The 17,117-nt window shown below is 48.4% G+C and overlaps 1 protein-coding gene across 3 annotated transcripts in view; it reads right to left on the bottom strand.

Annotated features, from left to right (window-relative positions):
• Positions 1-15,044, bottom strand: part of INPP5B (inositol polyphosphate-5-phosphatase B) — a 54,333-nt gene extending 39,289 nt beyond the window's left edge. Inside the window, exons 1-7 of one of the 3 annotated variants that reach the window (XM_037149403.2) lie at positions 14,964-15,044; positions 14,209-14,273; positions 13,763-13,857; positions 12,823-12,920; positions 12,684-12,713; positions 11,382-11,519; positions 7,813-7,944 (exon numbers count right to left, since the gene is read on the bottom strand). In XM_037149403.2, coding sequence (XP_037005298.2) covers positions 7,813-7,944; positions 11,382-11,519; positions 12,684-12,713; positions 12,823-12,920; positions 13,763-13,857; positions 14,209-14,265 — 550 coding nt within the window. In that variant the 5' untranslated portion in view covers positions 14,266-14,273; positions 14,964-15,044. Of the gene's footprint in view, positions 1-7,569; positions 7,659-7,812; positions 7,945-11,381; positions 11,520-12,683; positions 12,714-12,822; positions 12,921-13,762; positions 13,858-14,208; positions 14,274-14,963 lie in introns of those variants that run through there. The other 2 variants (XM_037149404.2, XM_037149405.2) reach the window with 2 other exon arrangements.
• Positions 15,045-17,117: the final 2,073 nt, after the last annotated feature.

Below are 17,117 nucleotides of genomic sequence, written 5' to 3'. Positions count from 1 at the left end.
ACCACGCAAAGACAGCCCAATCTGAACAGCCTGGTTCCAAGTCATTAAACTCTACTCATTTTAGAACTAGTATTGCCAGATAAAATTCAGCACACCCAATAAATCTGAATTTCAAATAGACAATAATTTCTTCTGACATATTTATATTAAAAAAAGCAGCTATTTCCCAGTTATTCAAATTTAACTGAGTATTCTTACAGTTTCATTCAATAAATACAGCAACTCTGTTTGGAACTAAGATGTTCACCAAAAATGTAGTCAATATCTCCAACAAAGATCAGGTTAAATTTGTCTTTACTTCTTTCCCCTAAATTTCTAAATACACTTGAGTTAATGATGGGATGATGAAGGCATACAATAATTAGGGAAATAGGTTGAACATTAACATTATTTTCCCCCTTCTTTATTCATAGGAACTCAAAGGGAAATAAGACCTTTGCTAGTTTGAAATAAGGCCGGCTAATTCAGAAACCCTTGCAAGTATATACAAGACAGTGCAGATCTTGAAAATTAATTGTGAATATCAATGAGATTAAGTCAATGTGGTAAAAAAAAACATGGATGTCATTTTTATCACTTTTTCATTACTTTACTTTCAATGAAACTGTTTTTAAAAGAATAAACAGACTGGCTCCCCAGGCAGGCCACCCTCACTCCTGCCTCCACACCAGGTCACACCCCCTTCTTCACTCCCCAGCCACACGAGTGCTCGGTAATCGTTTCTCTGGATTCTGAAGGCCTTCTTAGCCACACAACTTGTTTGAACAAGTTGTAACTTGTTAAGAGAAATTGGAGTGTGTTGGACAAAGCCTTGGGTTTTGGAATACAACAGACCTGGCTATTTTACTGGCTCTATCCACTACCTCATATGAAATCTCAAGCAAATTACTTAATTTGTTTCCTCATTTGTGAAATAAGGATAACACCAAGCAACTTACGGAGACGCCAAACGGAAAAACAAATGAAATTTAAATGGGTCGGGAGCCCAGCACAACGCCTGGCACACAGCAGCTGGCGGGGAGCTGTCAGTCCTTCTCCCTCCACTGCACCTCTGCAGTCCCCCGCCGCTCTCACAACCATGGCAACAACTGCTTATCGAGGACCCTCTAATAGCTAGCTATTGTGCTAAGTGTTTCATATGTGACTTCTGATTGTGGGCCTCATTTCTACAAATGAGGTTCCTGAGGCCCAGAGCAGATAGCAGACAGGTCCACAGACACAGAGCCAAACCCGTAAATGGCACTATTGGCAGTAAAACCCAGATTTGCTGGACTCCACGACATCCCCTTTTGCAAACATGCGCACATCTGCAATGAAACTATGACCTCTTGAAGGTAAGTACTATGTGAATAGAAGGGTCGGGTCTGTTCGGATAACAGAGTAGATGTACCATCACGGTCCCCACAGGATGTGTGGGTGTGTGGCTGTCATTGCTGGGTGGAGATCTCGTCCTACCCTTCCTGAGCTGCTACTAGACAGGTCTAGGAGGAGGTGTCCCTTCCTATCTTCTCAATCTCTGGCCTTCGCTTCCATTTCCAGCACACTAGGAGACTGTAAAATACTGTGAGCAAAACAGCTGACAGTTCACACTGGCAGGAGTAAGTGGGCTGGTTTGATGCTTATCAGTGACACTATGCTGTGCACACAGCACCAGGGAGCCATCCCACGGGCTCCATCAGTCTAAGACAGGGCAACACATACCAGCAAGAGGCACATATGTTCAATACACGAGGACATAAAACAGATCCAGATCCAACCGCCCAGAACCCAAGTCAGGCTGAACTCATTTTGACAACGACAGTAATATCATGAATACTACTTATAGCAAAGATTAAGGCTTATTACCTAGCAGGCATGCCTTTAATCACTTTACAAATGTTCTTCCCCAGCACTCCATGAGTAGGTGCTCCTATTACCTGTACTTTACAGGCCAGGAGATAAACACGGGGAGGTTGAGTAACTCTCCAGGAACACATAGCAATAGATAGATAACACTACCAGGATTCAAACCCAAGAAATCTGGGTCAAGAGTCTGTGCTCTTAAACCAATAAACTATAGAAATTATTGGAAAAGCATGGTGTTCAGAAAGCACGTCTGACAGAGGAAATGATTTCAGTACCAAACATGGCATTGTGGTATACACTCAGAAATTAGCAAGTAGTAGAAATAAGTAGTAAAGCTTTGTTTGAGAAGCATTTGGGGATACAAAAGCAGGGTTTGTAAGCAGTGGATTCAAACAGACAACCTGAGCTCTATTCTCACCTCTGTCACTGACCAGCGAGTGGTCATAGGCACGTTACCTGCCCTGTCTGAGCCTCAATCTCTTCCTCTGAAAATGGACATCTACTCATGGAACTTCTGTGGCATGGTGTGAGGCACGCATCCACAGAGAGCACTTAATATAATAATGGCAGCTGTTAATAATAATAGGCGTTATTATTATTATTACACAGCACACAGCGCATAAGGCAGGGAACTCTTGAGAGAAGCCCTTAACATGGGGCACCCAGCAGTAAAAAGAATGAAAAGAATCCATTTTTCCTATTTCAGCCTGGCTACCACCCCAAATAGTTCTATTACTTTCTTAAAAGTCTATCATGTTTTCAGGTAGTTTTCTTTCTTTTCAGTCTTTTTAACATTTCCCATTCTCTCATGGCTTAAAATAAAAGTACCATAGATTCTGGCATTTAAGATGAGCAGACATCACTAAAAACACATCCTGTGCCCTGCAAACTCTTAGCTCTGGACTCAAACTTCAATGTGCACCCTGTGCACATCCCACTTAGGTTAGCAAGGACTCAATACAACCCGTTTAGCCTTCAAGGAGGGAGACGGTGCAATTACGCTACTTTAGGCAATAGGAGGCTGTAGTGGTGATAAGATATTGGAAGGATGACTTGACTTTTCCCTTCACGCTCTCCCTTCAGTGGGCTTTCTGTGAACTGCCTGTGGTCTGGTGATAAAGCTGAAAGAGAAGTGGACAGAAGCAAACCAGGAAGAGGGGACAGACGTGCAGAGCATGCTTGAAGAGGAAGGGGACAGGAGTTGTGCAGGCTGAAAACACTTCGGGCTGTGCACGGTAAAGGTCTCTACGATTCAAACAAAGGAGGCAGACACTTTTGAGCACCTACTGATGATATACAAGGCCTTAGTGTGGCATTTGGGGAGGAGAGAGGGTGCAAAGTGCTAAGAGCAGCAAATTCAAGCTTAAAAAAAGGTAGCTGAATGAGCAGTTAACAAACAGATGAAAAAGCACAGGGGTTTATCCAGACATAGTGAGCAGTCAAGTGTGAAGTCAGAGGAAATTAAGGTGAACTGGGGCAGATAAGACTAGATGCAGGGGGCTAAGCCAGGCTGTGCAGGACTTGAACTCCAGGCTAAAGAATCAGAACTTTATTCTGTAGGTGACAGGAAATGATGCAACATTGAAGTTCACATACAAAATAGTAAGGCATGATAAAAGTTATGTTCTAAAGCAATCCCTAAGGGAGAAAGAGGCTTAAGGGAGGCACATTCATCACTATGCTACTCCTGGTAAGAGGATAGCAACATAACTACAGCATTTTTTATTTTAAAAAATTCTTAATCATATTGTTTTGAATGACATGATATGCTGATCCACTGGCGATGACTGGAGCAATAAATAGAGACTGAAATTTTAAAAAATTTTAAATTGCAGAAAAAGAATGAACAGAATTTCGTTATTAGACATAAGAGGGGAGAGAAGAGTCAAGGATGACCTAGGTTTTTAGTGACTGCATTAATAGAAAAGAAACTAGAGGGAAGGAAGGAGTAAAAAAGAAAAATGAGTGTAGTTATTTGGAATGAAACAGCCCAGGATAGGCCCTGAAGACAGCAGCCAGTTTCTAAGTTTTTAAAGGGATGAATTTGCAGTTCCTACAGGAGTTTTCCTAATAAGGCACCCCTAAATAATTCAGCATTCCTTAAGACCTCTCAAAAACGTTCACTACCATTTTAAAGATGGAAGAAAGGAAAGTCAAGAGACATGTCTAATGTTGTACCCAGTCGCAAAGAGGAATACAAAAATAAAAACATCCAGGCCACTCAGACATATACTTTGTTCAAATCCTCGTCATTCATGGCTTCCGGCTTCAGTTCACACGTGCATCACTGGGAAAATCCACAAATTTGTTACAGTGTGTTTCAAGCAGCAAAGAAAGCATGCAGGTAAGCTAGCCTCCATGTTCCAACACTCTGCTCTAATAAATACTGATGCCTCCCTCTTCCTGAACCTTCTGTCCCTGAGGATTTCTCTGTGCAAGGCTCCACTGCTAACTGAATGTTTGTGGTCACGTCACTTGCTCTCCAGGCCTACTGTAGAAGTCCAAAACAAACTGTTTTCTGAAGGAAGTCTTTAGGGGTTTCTCCAGTTCTAGAAACAAACACAAGATTAAATGGGACAAAGAGGGAAAATGGAGAAGGGAACAACAAAAGGAGGAAGAAAAGTGAACGCCATTCTCTGTTGTTTAAAGAAACAAAGTGATTCAAATGAATCTGCTTGGCAGCCTGCAGAGCTTGCCACAAAGGGGGAGATGATGGGTAGGCAGGCAGGCGGTAATTCTACCTGTAGGATAAACATCTAGGAAAATTGATTTTCTCTGGGTTAAAAGGATGTTGGTCACACGGACTTCAGTTATTGAGAGACAGACAGACAGACAAGACACACCCCGGGGCTATTTTCCGACATTCTCTCCGGCTTCTACCCTGATAATCTAGATTACTCTTTCTGCTACGCTGAGATATAAATAGCATCCACTTCCTTTCTCAGGCCAGTCAGACTCTAAACTTTGTTTCCTGGGTCCAGGGGAAAAACTACTGAGTTACTACAAAGCTGCCTCACTTTGAATCACCATGGAATAAGAAAACCACTTCAAAAGACCAAAATGTGTTTGTTACTACAACTTTGGTAAATTGGTCCAGAATTGCCCCAATGGGACTTGTGAGTAGCTGTTTCCTCTCTAGTGCATAGCTCGGAATCCTCTAAGAACACAGCTCCGGGTCTTTGCATTAGCCCAGGACAAAATGCAGGTGGATACTTTACAAAATGACATGCATGTACTCAGCCATATGCAGAATCCCCCCAAAGGGTTTTCTGGATAACAGCATCTTCAGTTGCTAGAGCAAAATAAGGAGGCATTTCTCTTTATAGCTTTCTAAGGAAAGGAAAAGCTACACAAAGAAGAACAGTTATGTAAGGGGAGAAACAGAGGCCCCCCCTTACCTGCAGCAGCTACTCATCTGAAACCAATGCAAGGTCTCAGAAGCTGAAGAGGCCAAGAGAATCAGATAAACAGGCTGCCACTCACTGAGAAGCATTACATCTCACTTCAACCTCATAACTTAGCTCACTGGTCTGAACTTGAACACATGCACTCCAATCTAAAATTACCTGCATTTCACTTTTCTACCACAATCCCTACCAAGCTTGCCCTGACACCCTGAATTCAACAGAGACCAATCAAAGAAATATGTTGGAGAGAAGCATCAAAGTGAGATCTTTCCTTTCTCTACCAAGGCAAAGGTGAAGAGTAAAGACCAGATTCACCTTGTCCCCCCAAAACCTAGTCCTTTAAGGTGCTCTTACTCTTGGCTCACTCTACAAAGACCATCTCCTACTGGGCCGACCCTACACTCTTTTATTTCTATTTATGGACAGTTGGATTCTCGGCGGGCCTGACTGCTCCTTGGTGGAGCCATGTTTCTCCTGATGTGCATGACAAATGGAATTTTTAAGCAGCTTAGGTTGGTTCCCCAGGCTACCAGGAAATAGATATTTTGATTATGTGCATGTAGGAAGAACCAAATCCACTGTTTCCCTTGGGGCCACAGAGAGGAGGCCCAAAGTTTCCTTCCGCCTCTTTTAGAAGCTGTGACTCTCCTGAAGCCAAAGCAACTCAAAACACAGCTGACCCAAACAGATGGAAATGGGGGCTTGGTGCCATTTCTTCCCAATTTTAACTTAGCAATTAATAAGATAATCTACCACCATCCCCCCCCTTACTGTAAATATGATGATGGGAAAGTAGCATTTCAAACCAAAAATAAAACCAAAACCTTGACAAAAATGTCTTGCCAGCAAGTGGCTACTTTCCATTTTTTCTGAAAGGAAATGAATGATGCTGAGATCCCTGCAGCATTTATAACCCAGGGGCAGATCACTGGCTTCAGGGCTGTGCTGACCTCTCACAGAAGACCCCCCCAGCTCTACTTAACAGCCTGGTTCTGGTGTGCTGGCCGAGGACACAGAACCCACCTTTTCCTGTGGCCATTGGGCCTGTCCTCCACCCACTGCCTGGATCCCCGGCAGCCTCTTTCCAGGGGCAACGATATGTTCTTAATCTTGAACTGCCCTACACCATCGCCCAGAATGTCATGGAAACTGAGGCAATAGCTGTCCAACTGTCCCAAGATCAGCACTTCAAGTGAGCGGAGATTAAACCCATGAGAGATGCAAACTGTCAGCCCCTCCAGGTGCTCTGACCACCTCTTGTGGTGGCTGCAGTGGCTGCAGTGGCTGCAGTGGCTGCAGCGAAGGAAAAGTATAAGCACTGAGGCAGTCCTTGGCTTGCCTGGTTTCCTCTCATTCTACAAACTTGTGCCACATGCCATTCCGCTGCCCCTCATAGTTTCCAGGCCCGGTAAGAGGCAATGAAGTGCTGGCCCACACTTCACGCAGCTACTCGACGGACTCTTCATCTCTAGCAAAGGGCTGAGAAAAGGGGCACAAATGGGTACTAGCGGTCATGCCAAAGCTGCCCGTAACTGGAGCCACATGGGCACGCCCAGGAGAAAAAACACCGGGGCGCCCTTGCAGAAAACCTAGGAGCTGGACCGAAAACGCAGGTCTGCAGGTCCTCCCAAAGCACCCGACCGACCCAAATTTCGGCCTTCAGCTCGCGCTCTCCAAAAGGCAATCTCCAGCTCAACAATTGACCGTTTGTCCAGCACGACATTATCCGCCAAGGGTTGGGTGGAAAAAAACCCGGGCCCTTCACCTGTAACCTCATCCTGGTCTCCATTCCCGGGGAAGACAGGGCTGGCCTGGGCTCCGGCTCCGGCTCTGCGCACAGCCCCATCCATCCCAGGGGCGGGCACCAGAGCCACACAGGCCCGACCCGCACAGCATCCCTCACGCAAAGGGAAGGTTCTTTCGCGGCGCCTGCACCCCCACACTGGCCAAGCTCGGAACGGCAGGACGGACGAAACTGACGGGAGAAGGTTAGGATGCAGAAACGGAGCCTCGGAGAGGGGCAGCGACGGCCCCAGGTCACGCAGCGAGTCAGAGACGGAGCTTTGCTGTACAATTCCAGCCTCGGGATTCCGGAATATGCCGTCGTTGCCCCCCTGCCCTCTTCACGCCCGACCTAGAATAACTAACATTCTCCCTCAGAACTTCAGCTCTAGTGTCTCCGCCTCCGCAACGCCCGAACCTCGGTCACTGCCCCGTGCGTTCCACCGGCCAAACCGCAGGCCCTGCCCACCTGAGGGCCAGGCCGCCACCGTCCCAGGCCCAGAGCCCCAGCCCAGCTTCCCACCGCCCGCCGAACCTGCAGAGCCTCGCTCCCGAGAACCCGCGGCGGAGGACATTTCCCTGCTGCTTCCTCAAGCTCTTCATCTCGCCGCCGCACCACCCACCCCTTGCCGCCCACAGAGGAGCCCGCCCCCTCATGCCACCTCCTCCAATCAAAGGTGGGTCGGCTCTATGGTCACGCCCCCTAGGCATAATAGAGCCCGCCCCTGCAGCCGGGTCTCCTCCAATCCCCACCGCCTCTTTCGAGATAGATACTTGCCTTCGCCAATTCTGGCGCACCCGGTCCAGGTGCCTAGGGCCGAGTTCCAACCAGGCGGCGGGGCTTCGGGTTCCGGGCACCTGTAACGAGACAGCCACAGGAACTCCGGATTCGGGGTCTCAGGATCCAAGCCTGTGGCAATAACAAGGAGAAATACTCAGCCACGGGCTTGAAGAACTGGCTTCACCTGTGCATGACTGTATGACCGTGAGCAAATCGCTTAGCCTCTCCGTATTCTCCAAGCCTGCTTCCCTGTTTCCCTTCACGCACAGGGTAGGTGGGTAGGTCCGTGATTCAAATGCAGTAATAAATGTGTAACCAAAAGTGCCCTTCTGAGGTAGACCCGTGCCATTCCTCCAGCCTCGTGGTAACCGTGTGCCAAGTCCTGTGCTTCATAGGTATATTACCTCCTTAATCCTCACAGCAAATCTGAGCGGGTAGGGAACTATTTATCATCCCATGGCAACTGAGCTCAGAGTGGTGAAGTCTAAAGTCACAGCGTGGGAGGCAGAGTGGGAACTCAAATAGATGTCAGTACTAGGGAGTGGATAGGATACTTTAACTAATCTCTATCAGCAACTTGCAAGCCACTCCAAATAAATACATACTCTAAAAGCAGTGTGCTTGTTATAAAGTACTCCTTCAAGACGAGCCCTCCGATAACCCCTTAACCAGATTCCAGAAATTATTAACTCTCCTCTGCTTACCACTCAAGCCCAGGTCTTTCTGGCTTCCAAATACTTGCTGTTGCTTCCTACTCTATCTTGCCTGCATCCCTTGTAGAACTGCATGAACCTGACCAAACTAAAATGGATTTGCAAGGGCACAATAAATTAAGAGGTTTGGCACTGTCAGACACAGCTTTTAATTTATTTTCAGCATTTGCATGTTATCAACCTTTTCTGGGCCTCATCTGACCCTCATAAAACCCTTGGAGTAGTAAATAAGGCAAGTTCATGTTTTCATTGTACAAATAATAAGGCCAAGGCCTGAAGAAATAAAATACATTATTCACATTCACAACTAGGAAGTGGCAGAGCTGGGATCTGAACTGAAATCTCTGGATTCCGTGGGCTTCGGGGTGAGAAACTGGGGTTCCAAGTCTATTACCTCAACTGATCAATGACCTTTGGTAAATTATTTACCTTCTCTGTGTCAATTAACTCATCTATATAACAGAATATCTAGTCTTTATTACTGCTCAAAAGACTGAACAGGAGAATATGTTTGTTGTATGTTGTCTAGATATCTAGAAAAATGTCTGACACATCGTAGATGCTAATTAATGTTAGTTAATTCTTTTCTGTAACTGTGGTCTTGTGACCAAGGTACTTCTGCTCCCTGGCTTTTTGTGCTACACATTATCTGCCAAGGACTGGGTAGAAAAAGCCTAGTTACTTTCACCTATAACCCCATTCTGGACTTCAGCCCCTTTATCGAAAATGGAAGAGTTGGGACTGGTGGATATCCAAGAGACTGTCAGCTCTGAGAGTCCCTTATCACTCAGGCCCTACCCTAACAACTGCTCAATGATGTTGAGTTAGTAGTTTCTCCACTGATTACTCCAGGTGTGGGCCCCAGAAGGAAAAATAGGTACAGGGGTTGACAGATAACTAAGCCTAAAAGAGGGAAGTCATCGTCCACTCCTCTCCTGCTTTCTCACAGCCGGGTACCAAGCTCTATTCATCCACTCAGCACATTTATTAAGTGCCTACCACATTACAGGTGCTATTCCAAGCACTGGGGCTAAAGTTGTCAACCCCCAAACTCATTGTCCCATGGTGCCGTCATTCTCATCTGTTTGATCTCCCCAGTCCATCCTCTCTTCCCCATCACCAGTACCAGGCCCTGGTCCAAGCCTCATAATTTTAATGCCTAAGCATTGCAAAACTTCTTATCGATCTCCCTGCTGTAGGCTCTCCCCTTCCGTGCCAGCTGCCAGAGGAACTTATTCTAACATGCAAATCCTGCCTTGTCATTCCTAGGATTAAAACTCCTACAGTTCCCCACAAGCTATAGGGCAAAGTGCAAGCTTTTTGCTGCTTATTTAAGACCCTTCATGAGCTGCCTGTACTGATTTCTCCCGACTCAGCTCTTTCCACACCCTCCTCCCATCAAACAACCTGTTCTTCCCTCCAACTGCCCTTCTTTTCTTGTTGCCTGCCTAGAAAAAAAAAACTCATTCATCCTTCAAGCTTCAGCTTAAACATCACCTCCTACTCAAACCCTTCCATGAATCATTTATATGATACAGGGTGGCATGAGCTTAGGAAGCATTAGAGCAGAACTCAAGAGCTCAGACTCTGGAGGAGACTTAAATCCTGTCTAATCCTGGCTCTGTTGTTTACCAGCTATGTACTTAGGCAATGCATCCTCTCTGAGCCAGTGACCTCATTTGTAAAACGGAGACATTGATAATACATGCGTACCTTGTAGGGATGCAATAAAGAAAATGAGATAATGTGTGAAAAGTTCTTAGAACCGTGTTGAACACACAAGTCAACAATGAATGTTAGCTAAGTGTGAGCTGTCTTACTTACAGTGAAGGAGGAAATGTTTCTGAGCTACTATGAGCCGAGTACTTTCCCATTTATCATCCATTAATTCTCACAGCTCCAAGAGGAAGATAGTCTTTACATATAGAAGTCTAAAAAGCCAAGGTTCAGAGAGGTAAAGTGGTTTGCCCAAAGTCACACAGCCAGGAACCAGCAAAGAAAGGTTTCAAATGCAAGGGGCTGTGTAACTTCAAAGTCCATGCTCTTTGCTGTTTTTACTATTTTTACCCCTCCTACAAGTACTACTAATAATTATAAAACAAGTTATCCTTATTAGTTGAAGGTTTGGAGAAAAATTTCCCCCCACTTACAGAATAAACTTTAAACTCCTTAACCAGGCACACCCCAGTTTGTATCCAAAAGGCAGTTGTTTTCCTGGCACACCCCACAGACATTCATCATGCTCCATAGAAGGAAACAAGTAATAGTGTTGGGTGAACATCTAAGCCCCAGCACCTGGTGGCTCAAATTTGCATGTTTTCTGGCTGATCCTCTGCTCTGTACAAACTCTCCTTTACCAATCTGCCTGGCTGATTTCTGGTTTTAAACAAATCTTGCCCCAAAGGCCAGTAACGTCTCACTGCTACACCAAAGCTGGATCATTTTCTCAGCTGCACTGGGGAACAGAGCAGGGTTCATGGGCAGGAGGGCCCATATGTCAGACTTGGTTTTAGCTGTGCTTGGCAGAGAGAGGGGAGATGGACCTCTAGAAGCTCTTAACCCTGACAACTTGTAAAGGATCCTGCATCAGAATTATAACCCACCCTGTGCAGCCCTGCCCAGAGCCAGGAGGACAAAGGCCTGAATCCTGCTGGACTTACAATTCAGGTCCAGAGACAGAAAATTTGAAAAGCAAACACCATGGTTGGCTGGTGGCCTGAGGGCACCATGACCACATGACAGCAGCTTTCAGAGGGCACAGAAACCAGAGTGTGAGTCCAGAGTGTGGAAAGTCAACTGGGAGTGGATAAGTGCCCAGCCACCCTCCCCAAGAGAGCCTGGGGTCTTACCTACCTGGGCAGGCCCTGGCAACTTCCTGCAGAAACATTCTGGTGTGTGAACCAAAGGGCAGTTGGAATACAAGGCTGAGCTCTGCTGTGTTCAGCTGGACGGTGACATCTGAGCCTGCACAGAGGAAGCCGGAAGTGAGCCCTTGAACATCAGGAGATTAGGATGGGTGCATCTTCAGGTTAAAGTCTCTAGAATCGAGAATCAACGGCCCAAGCTCCCAAAGTCCCTTCAGCCCTAAAGTAATCCATGACAGGCTGCTGCTGGAGCAATAAGGGAACCCTCTGTAGCCTTGGCTCTCACTCCGTAGAGGGCATAGATCAAGGCTCTCAAAGCTTATTAGTTCTTTCCACAGCAGTACCACACAGAGCTGGAAGAGACAAGTTCCCTGTCCTGTAGTCTATCCCCCTGCAAGTGCAATGAAAAACACATGCAGGCAGACAGGAGGGATTGTCCGTCAGCCAGTCTACCTGCCTGGCCAGGCATGGGTCAGGCATGTGCCAGGCACCGGGAATACTATGGTGAAGAGAACAGTCGTGGCCTGTCATCAGGGGGCTAGCCTGGATGGTATCTTGTTCATGGCAAACCCTAGCCCTGGGCAGCCGCATGGGAGTACCCCAAAATGTATATGCTGAACTAATTTAAAGTAGGAGCAATCTAGCAGAATAATCAAGAGTGTGGGCTCTAGAGTCTGGGTTCTGAGTTTGAATCTTGGTTCCACCACTTACTAAGTTACTTAATTTCTCTGAGCCACAGTTACCTGATCCATAAAATGGGGATGAAAATAGTGATAACCTCATAGAGTTGTATGTCAAGTTCTCAGCATGGTGCCTGGCACAAGGTAATCATTGACTAAATGTTCATTGCTATTACTGCTACTAGTAATGTCTGGCAAAGAAGATAGACATTAAATTACTAGAAGTAATTAAATCCCTGTGAAGCTGGCAAGGATGAGAAAAAAGCAATGTGTATCAGTGAGATACACTTGCAGGAGTTCAACAAGGCTTCTTGGAAAAAGTTAAGTGTGAACGGAAGCCCTGAAGGATGAGTGGCTAAGTCAAAAGAGGCGTGAGGGCTTTTAGAAAGAGGGAAAGGCATGTGCAGGGCTCCGTGCTGGGAACTTGTCAGGTTTGAAGTGACAGAAGCAATTCAGAAGATTCTAAGCCCAGCAAGCAAGGGAGCAAGTGAGAGGAACTGAGCCCAGAGTGGGCATGGCGGGTCCTGTAGAGCCTTGCTCGCTACAGTGACGCTAGCAGTGTGCTCTGACTTCACCCCCAGACCCCGAACCCCAATGAAAGGACCACTCACCAAGAATGTAGACTTCACCATCTGGGGATACTGTGGGGAAGCAAAAAGGCCCTTAGCAACTGAGCACCCCACCCCCAGAATTTTCCTAGTGCCCCACCCCCAACAAGGGGAGAAATGTACCCCCAGCCCTCTGTGGCACCTTCTTCCAGTGTAAAATCCCGCGAGACCGGCACTATCTGGTCCAAAGAGACATCGTCCCCGGTAATGGCCATCCTCCGGTGCGTATAGAGGAAGAGACTAAGGGCAGGAAGCAGAGGTGAGGAGAGGGCCCGGTGGCTGTCCCTCAGGCCCACACAGCTGTGCTGGTGGGGCCCAGCTACGCGCAATCCTCCTGCCCTCTGTCCACGGTACCTCTCAGAGACTGCGATTTACAGAGAGGTCATCAAAGCTGAACTTGGGTCAGTTTGAGGAGCCTGTGCTTTGTTAGTAGAACTCAAGCTGGATCTATCTACTGCCATTTTAACACTGCTTGTGACAGAAACGGTGCAACCTCATCCACCCCCTTTCCCACCTGAACCCCAGTCTCTCTATCTGTAAAGTGGGGGTGGTGGACTGGAAAATGTCCAAGGCCCCTTCTCCCAGCTCCGAGACCCTGAGGTTCACTTGGTGGCGAAGAGACCTTGGACAAGTACTAGTATTCTCTCTGCATAGGGTGTGGGTGTTACCGGGCCCTTCTTATGTGCTTCAGAGTGTTTTACACCCTTTACAAGTGATAACTCACTTTAGTCTGGAGCAACAGGTCCAGAGGAGTGAAACACTTTGCTCTAGGCTGTGTGGCTTGAAAGTACCAAAGCCTGGATTTGAACCCAGGCAGTCAGGCCATGAGACTCCAGATCTGGGCCTGGGTGTTGAAATGCCTCTTCTTCAGAAGCTTCCTCATCAAACGTTGAGGATTGTATGAGTTAATACATCCGAAGGTCTTAGGATACAGTATTCCAAAATTATTAACTATCATTACTATACTTATTCTAGAAGACTCAGACTGTGCCCCAGAGGGATGCTTGAAGTTCAGCTGGAAGGTACCATGAAGAATAACCCCATGGCCCCGACAGACAAGGTGCACCAAGCGCCCCACTTACGCGTGTTCCTGGCCTCCACGTTCCAGGCGGTAGCGCACAAGCCCCAGGAGACGGCTCTGCCTGCTGTCTCCCTCACACAGCACACCTTGCACTGCCTGCTGCTCAGGGTCAAGGGAAACCAAAGGAAACAAAACAGAAGGCCAGGGCTCTCCCAACCCAGCCCCTGCACCTTCCCTGCTTTGCCCTGGCCCACACAGATTCACTGTGTGACCTTAGGTAAGTTGCTTCTCCATCTGTGAAATGGAGATAATAAATCCCAGCTTCACAGGCGGTTGGAAGAAGACTCCAGTACTCAGTAAGTACTTAGTGAATACTATTTTTCTTCTCCCCTGATGGCTCAAAGAGAAGGAGGAGAGCAGATAGACACATAGGCACATAGACACCATCTATTCCACTTCCCAGGACAGGTAGGCCCTGGGGCTGAAAGCTCAGCGTGGGAAGGATATGATGATACAATATTCTCCCTCAGCCAGAGTCTCCTGGATGGCCACAGACTGGTCCATGCTGGCCCCTGCTGAGCAGACAAATGCTGAGGGGTGTAGATGGGAGCCCCCTTTAGTCAACGAGTAAGCCAGGAGGTGATGAGGCTGCCTCAGAGGCCTGAGGGGTAGGGAGAAGGAGCCCTTGTGCAGCGAGAGTGACTGTCCTCCCTAGGACGGGCTTTGTCACGTTTATAAGAAGAAGGGTTGTCTCTTTGCCCTGGTGGGATGTTCAACTTGGTGTTCCGCCTTTTGACTGGAAGGGTGTCTAGTTGTTCCTGAGAGGGGTTCGGTCTACTTGTGGGAAGTGGGGTCCTGGTCCCATTAATGGAGAGGGGCACACACAGTCCCACTGCACCTGGGACAAGGCTCTGCCTCCCTGTTGGGGAGCAGTATGAGTCCCGCTGGCCCCTCTTTGGGAGCCGTCAGTGCTGTGTCTGCGTGGGGTTGAGGGAAGCATCCTGTTACTATCAGGAAGGGAGGGGCTCATCCTGGACAAGGCTCCTAGTTCTGTTCCACTTTCCTTGGAGACAGGAAAAGTGTCCCATTGCTCTTCGCCCTCAACCCCACCCAGTAGGCCCCATTGCATCAGCCGCAGGCCAGGGAGGTATCTGGTTCTGGCAGTGTGCAGGACAGGGGTCCCAGCCACAGCTGGCCCACAACCTCCTGCCCACGCTCTGCCCTGAGCTCCCTGCTCCCAGCCCACTGTCATTGCCGCCTACCTCCTGAGCTGTCACCGCTGGGTGTGAGGGACACCGTGGCTCTGGGCCTGCCAGTGACTACGTTTCCCAGCAGCCCTAGCGCGCCCGATGGTCACCCAGCCCGCAAGTCCCAGCACGCCTGCGTCAATCACGGGGGTGGTCTCCCCACTCCCATTAACCCCTTAGGGCCTCGGGTGCGCTGGCTCCCTATTCCTGAAAGGTTTTCCCAATAAATGCCCTAACCTCTACCCCTGAGCCTCTAAGTCACTGGGCCAGATTTCCCCACCCAGGGCTTGGAAGGAGAATGGCCACGAGTGCCTTAGAGAAAAAAACAGTGCATTTTTATTTGCTCCTCAATTCCATTCTTAATTCCTCTCATCCAGGTGGGCCAACTCTGGCCTCTGTTGGAACTCTTCCTCCCCAGATAACGACCCTGCCCTAGCTTAAAGGGGAACGACACTATGAAGGACCATTACCCCCAGTTTCCAGCTGGAGAAACTGAGGCTTGGAGAAGTGATGCAATTTTGCCAAGGCCCTGCCTCTAGCCAGTGGCAAAATTGGGTCTCACCTGCAAGTCCAAGTCCAGTTCTGTACCTTTGACGTTGCCACACACCGAGGTATTTCCCCCCTTAGCCTCACATGTGTAATGTGTGTACAATGAACAGCGCCCTGCCCTGCCTGCCTTGTGGCTCTGTCTGGGAGTAATGGACGTGAACGCACCCTGTAAGTGGTGTGACCCAGTCCTCTCTCCCTCCTCCTCCGGAAATGGTGTCCTTTGTTGTCCTCAAGCCCCTTCCCCTGATTCCCCTGGTCACGTTCACTTGGGCAAGGCCTTCCTCCTTTGGGGCCTTGATGTCTCTGTCGAAAATGAGGAGGTTGCTCTAGGTGGACGGAAAGGGCCAGCTCAGATAAGGGAGGCCAGGACTGGTCTCTCTCAACCTTTGGCTACTTCGCTAAGCTGTGACCTCGCTGAAGACAGGGCTATGCCTTCTCCTCATCACCCCAGCTCTCAGAATGTGCTGAATGAATTAGTGATTCAGCGGATGAAGTATCCTAATGAATATACCTGCTCTCCAGTTTGACCCGAACTGAAGCGTCAGTGCTGGTGAAGGAATGACCACTGTGACTTCTAACCAGTGCCCCTCTCCCCTCCCTAAGCTAGGAGTTGCCACCCCAGTGACAAGTCCAACTCTGTACATGTAAACCGCCTCCAGGAACAGATCAGCTTCCTCCCAACCTTCTCCTCTCCCAGGAAACACCCACAGCACAAATGGAGCTCAAGTTTATTTGAATTTGGTTTCTAAGTCATGTGGGGGATGAGAGAAAGGGGGATTGGGGTACCCTTAGAGATAAAGGGAGGTGGGCCTCACTGTAGGAAAGCAGGGGAACCCAAATTCTAGCCCCACTCTTAATGTCAAAGGCTGGGGAGGAGGGTCTGGGAAGAGTGGATGGGGCTGGGCACGTTTTACAATCTGTCCCTGCAGGACTTTGGGGTCCTCCCACTTCATGGGGTCAGGGGTGGGGAAACATTTGTTCTGTTCTATTTTTCCAGAAAAACCCTGACCTCTCCTTGGAATTGGGGCTAAGGCCTTGCTGCCTTGGAGGGCACCATGGTCAGGCCCAGGTGCTGAGGGACAGGAGGGAGGAACCTCAAGCTTGTAGCTTGGACTTGATAAACCCCTTTCACTAAAGATGCAGCTACAGGAATCAGAGCTGGGGGTGAGCCTAGGGGCTCGCCAGGCCTGCAGGGTCTTCCTGGCTGCTGCTCCCTGATTCAGCTGGGCCAGCCAAGGCAATGAGAATGGGAGCAGGGCAGAGTGGAGGAGGAGCAGCAGCACCGCCCCAGCCAGGGACCAGACAGGGGACTCCTGGTGGCTTCTGGGGCTGCCTGGTTGAAGTCAAGGTTCCCATCCAGCTGCAGGCCGCTGCCTGAGACCGATGCTTGGGAGCAGGCCTGAACCATGGCCCCATGACACCTGTAGATCCTTGACACACAGGTCTGGCTGCACCCTGCAGTGTAGCCTGAGCTGGACAGTTTCAGCTGCAAGGAGAGATGAGACCATTCATCCTCTCCTTGCCCCCTCTCTCCTACTCACGGAAGCAGAAAGTGTTAAGTAGGCCAGGGCTGAGCTGAACCTTTCTGGGCCCCTAGCTTCCTCCCCATGACGTCAGCCA

Source organism: Artibeus jamaicensis, unplaced genomic scaffold (genome assembly GCF_021234435.1).
Source record: "Artibeus jamaicensis isolate MK-2021 breed Jamaican fruit bat unplaced genomic scaffold, CSHL_Jam_final scaffold_847, whole genome shotgun sequence".
NCBI lineage: Eukaryota > Metazoa > Chordata > Mammalia > Chiroptera > Phyllostomidae > Artibeus > Artibeus jamaicensis.
Note: the sequence above shows the minus strand (reverse complement) of the source record. Positions and strands in the feature narration are given on the sequence as shown.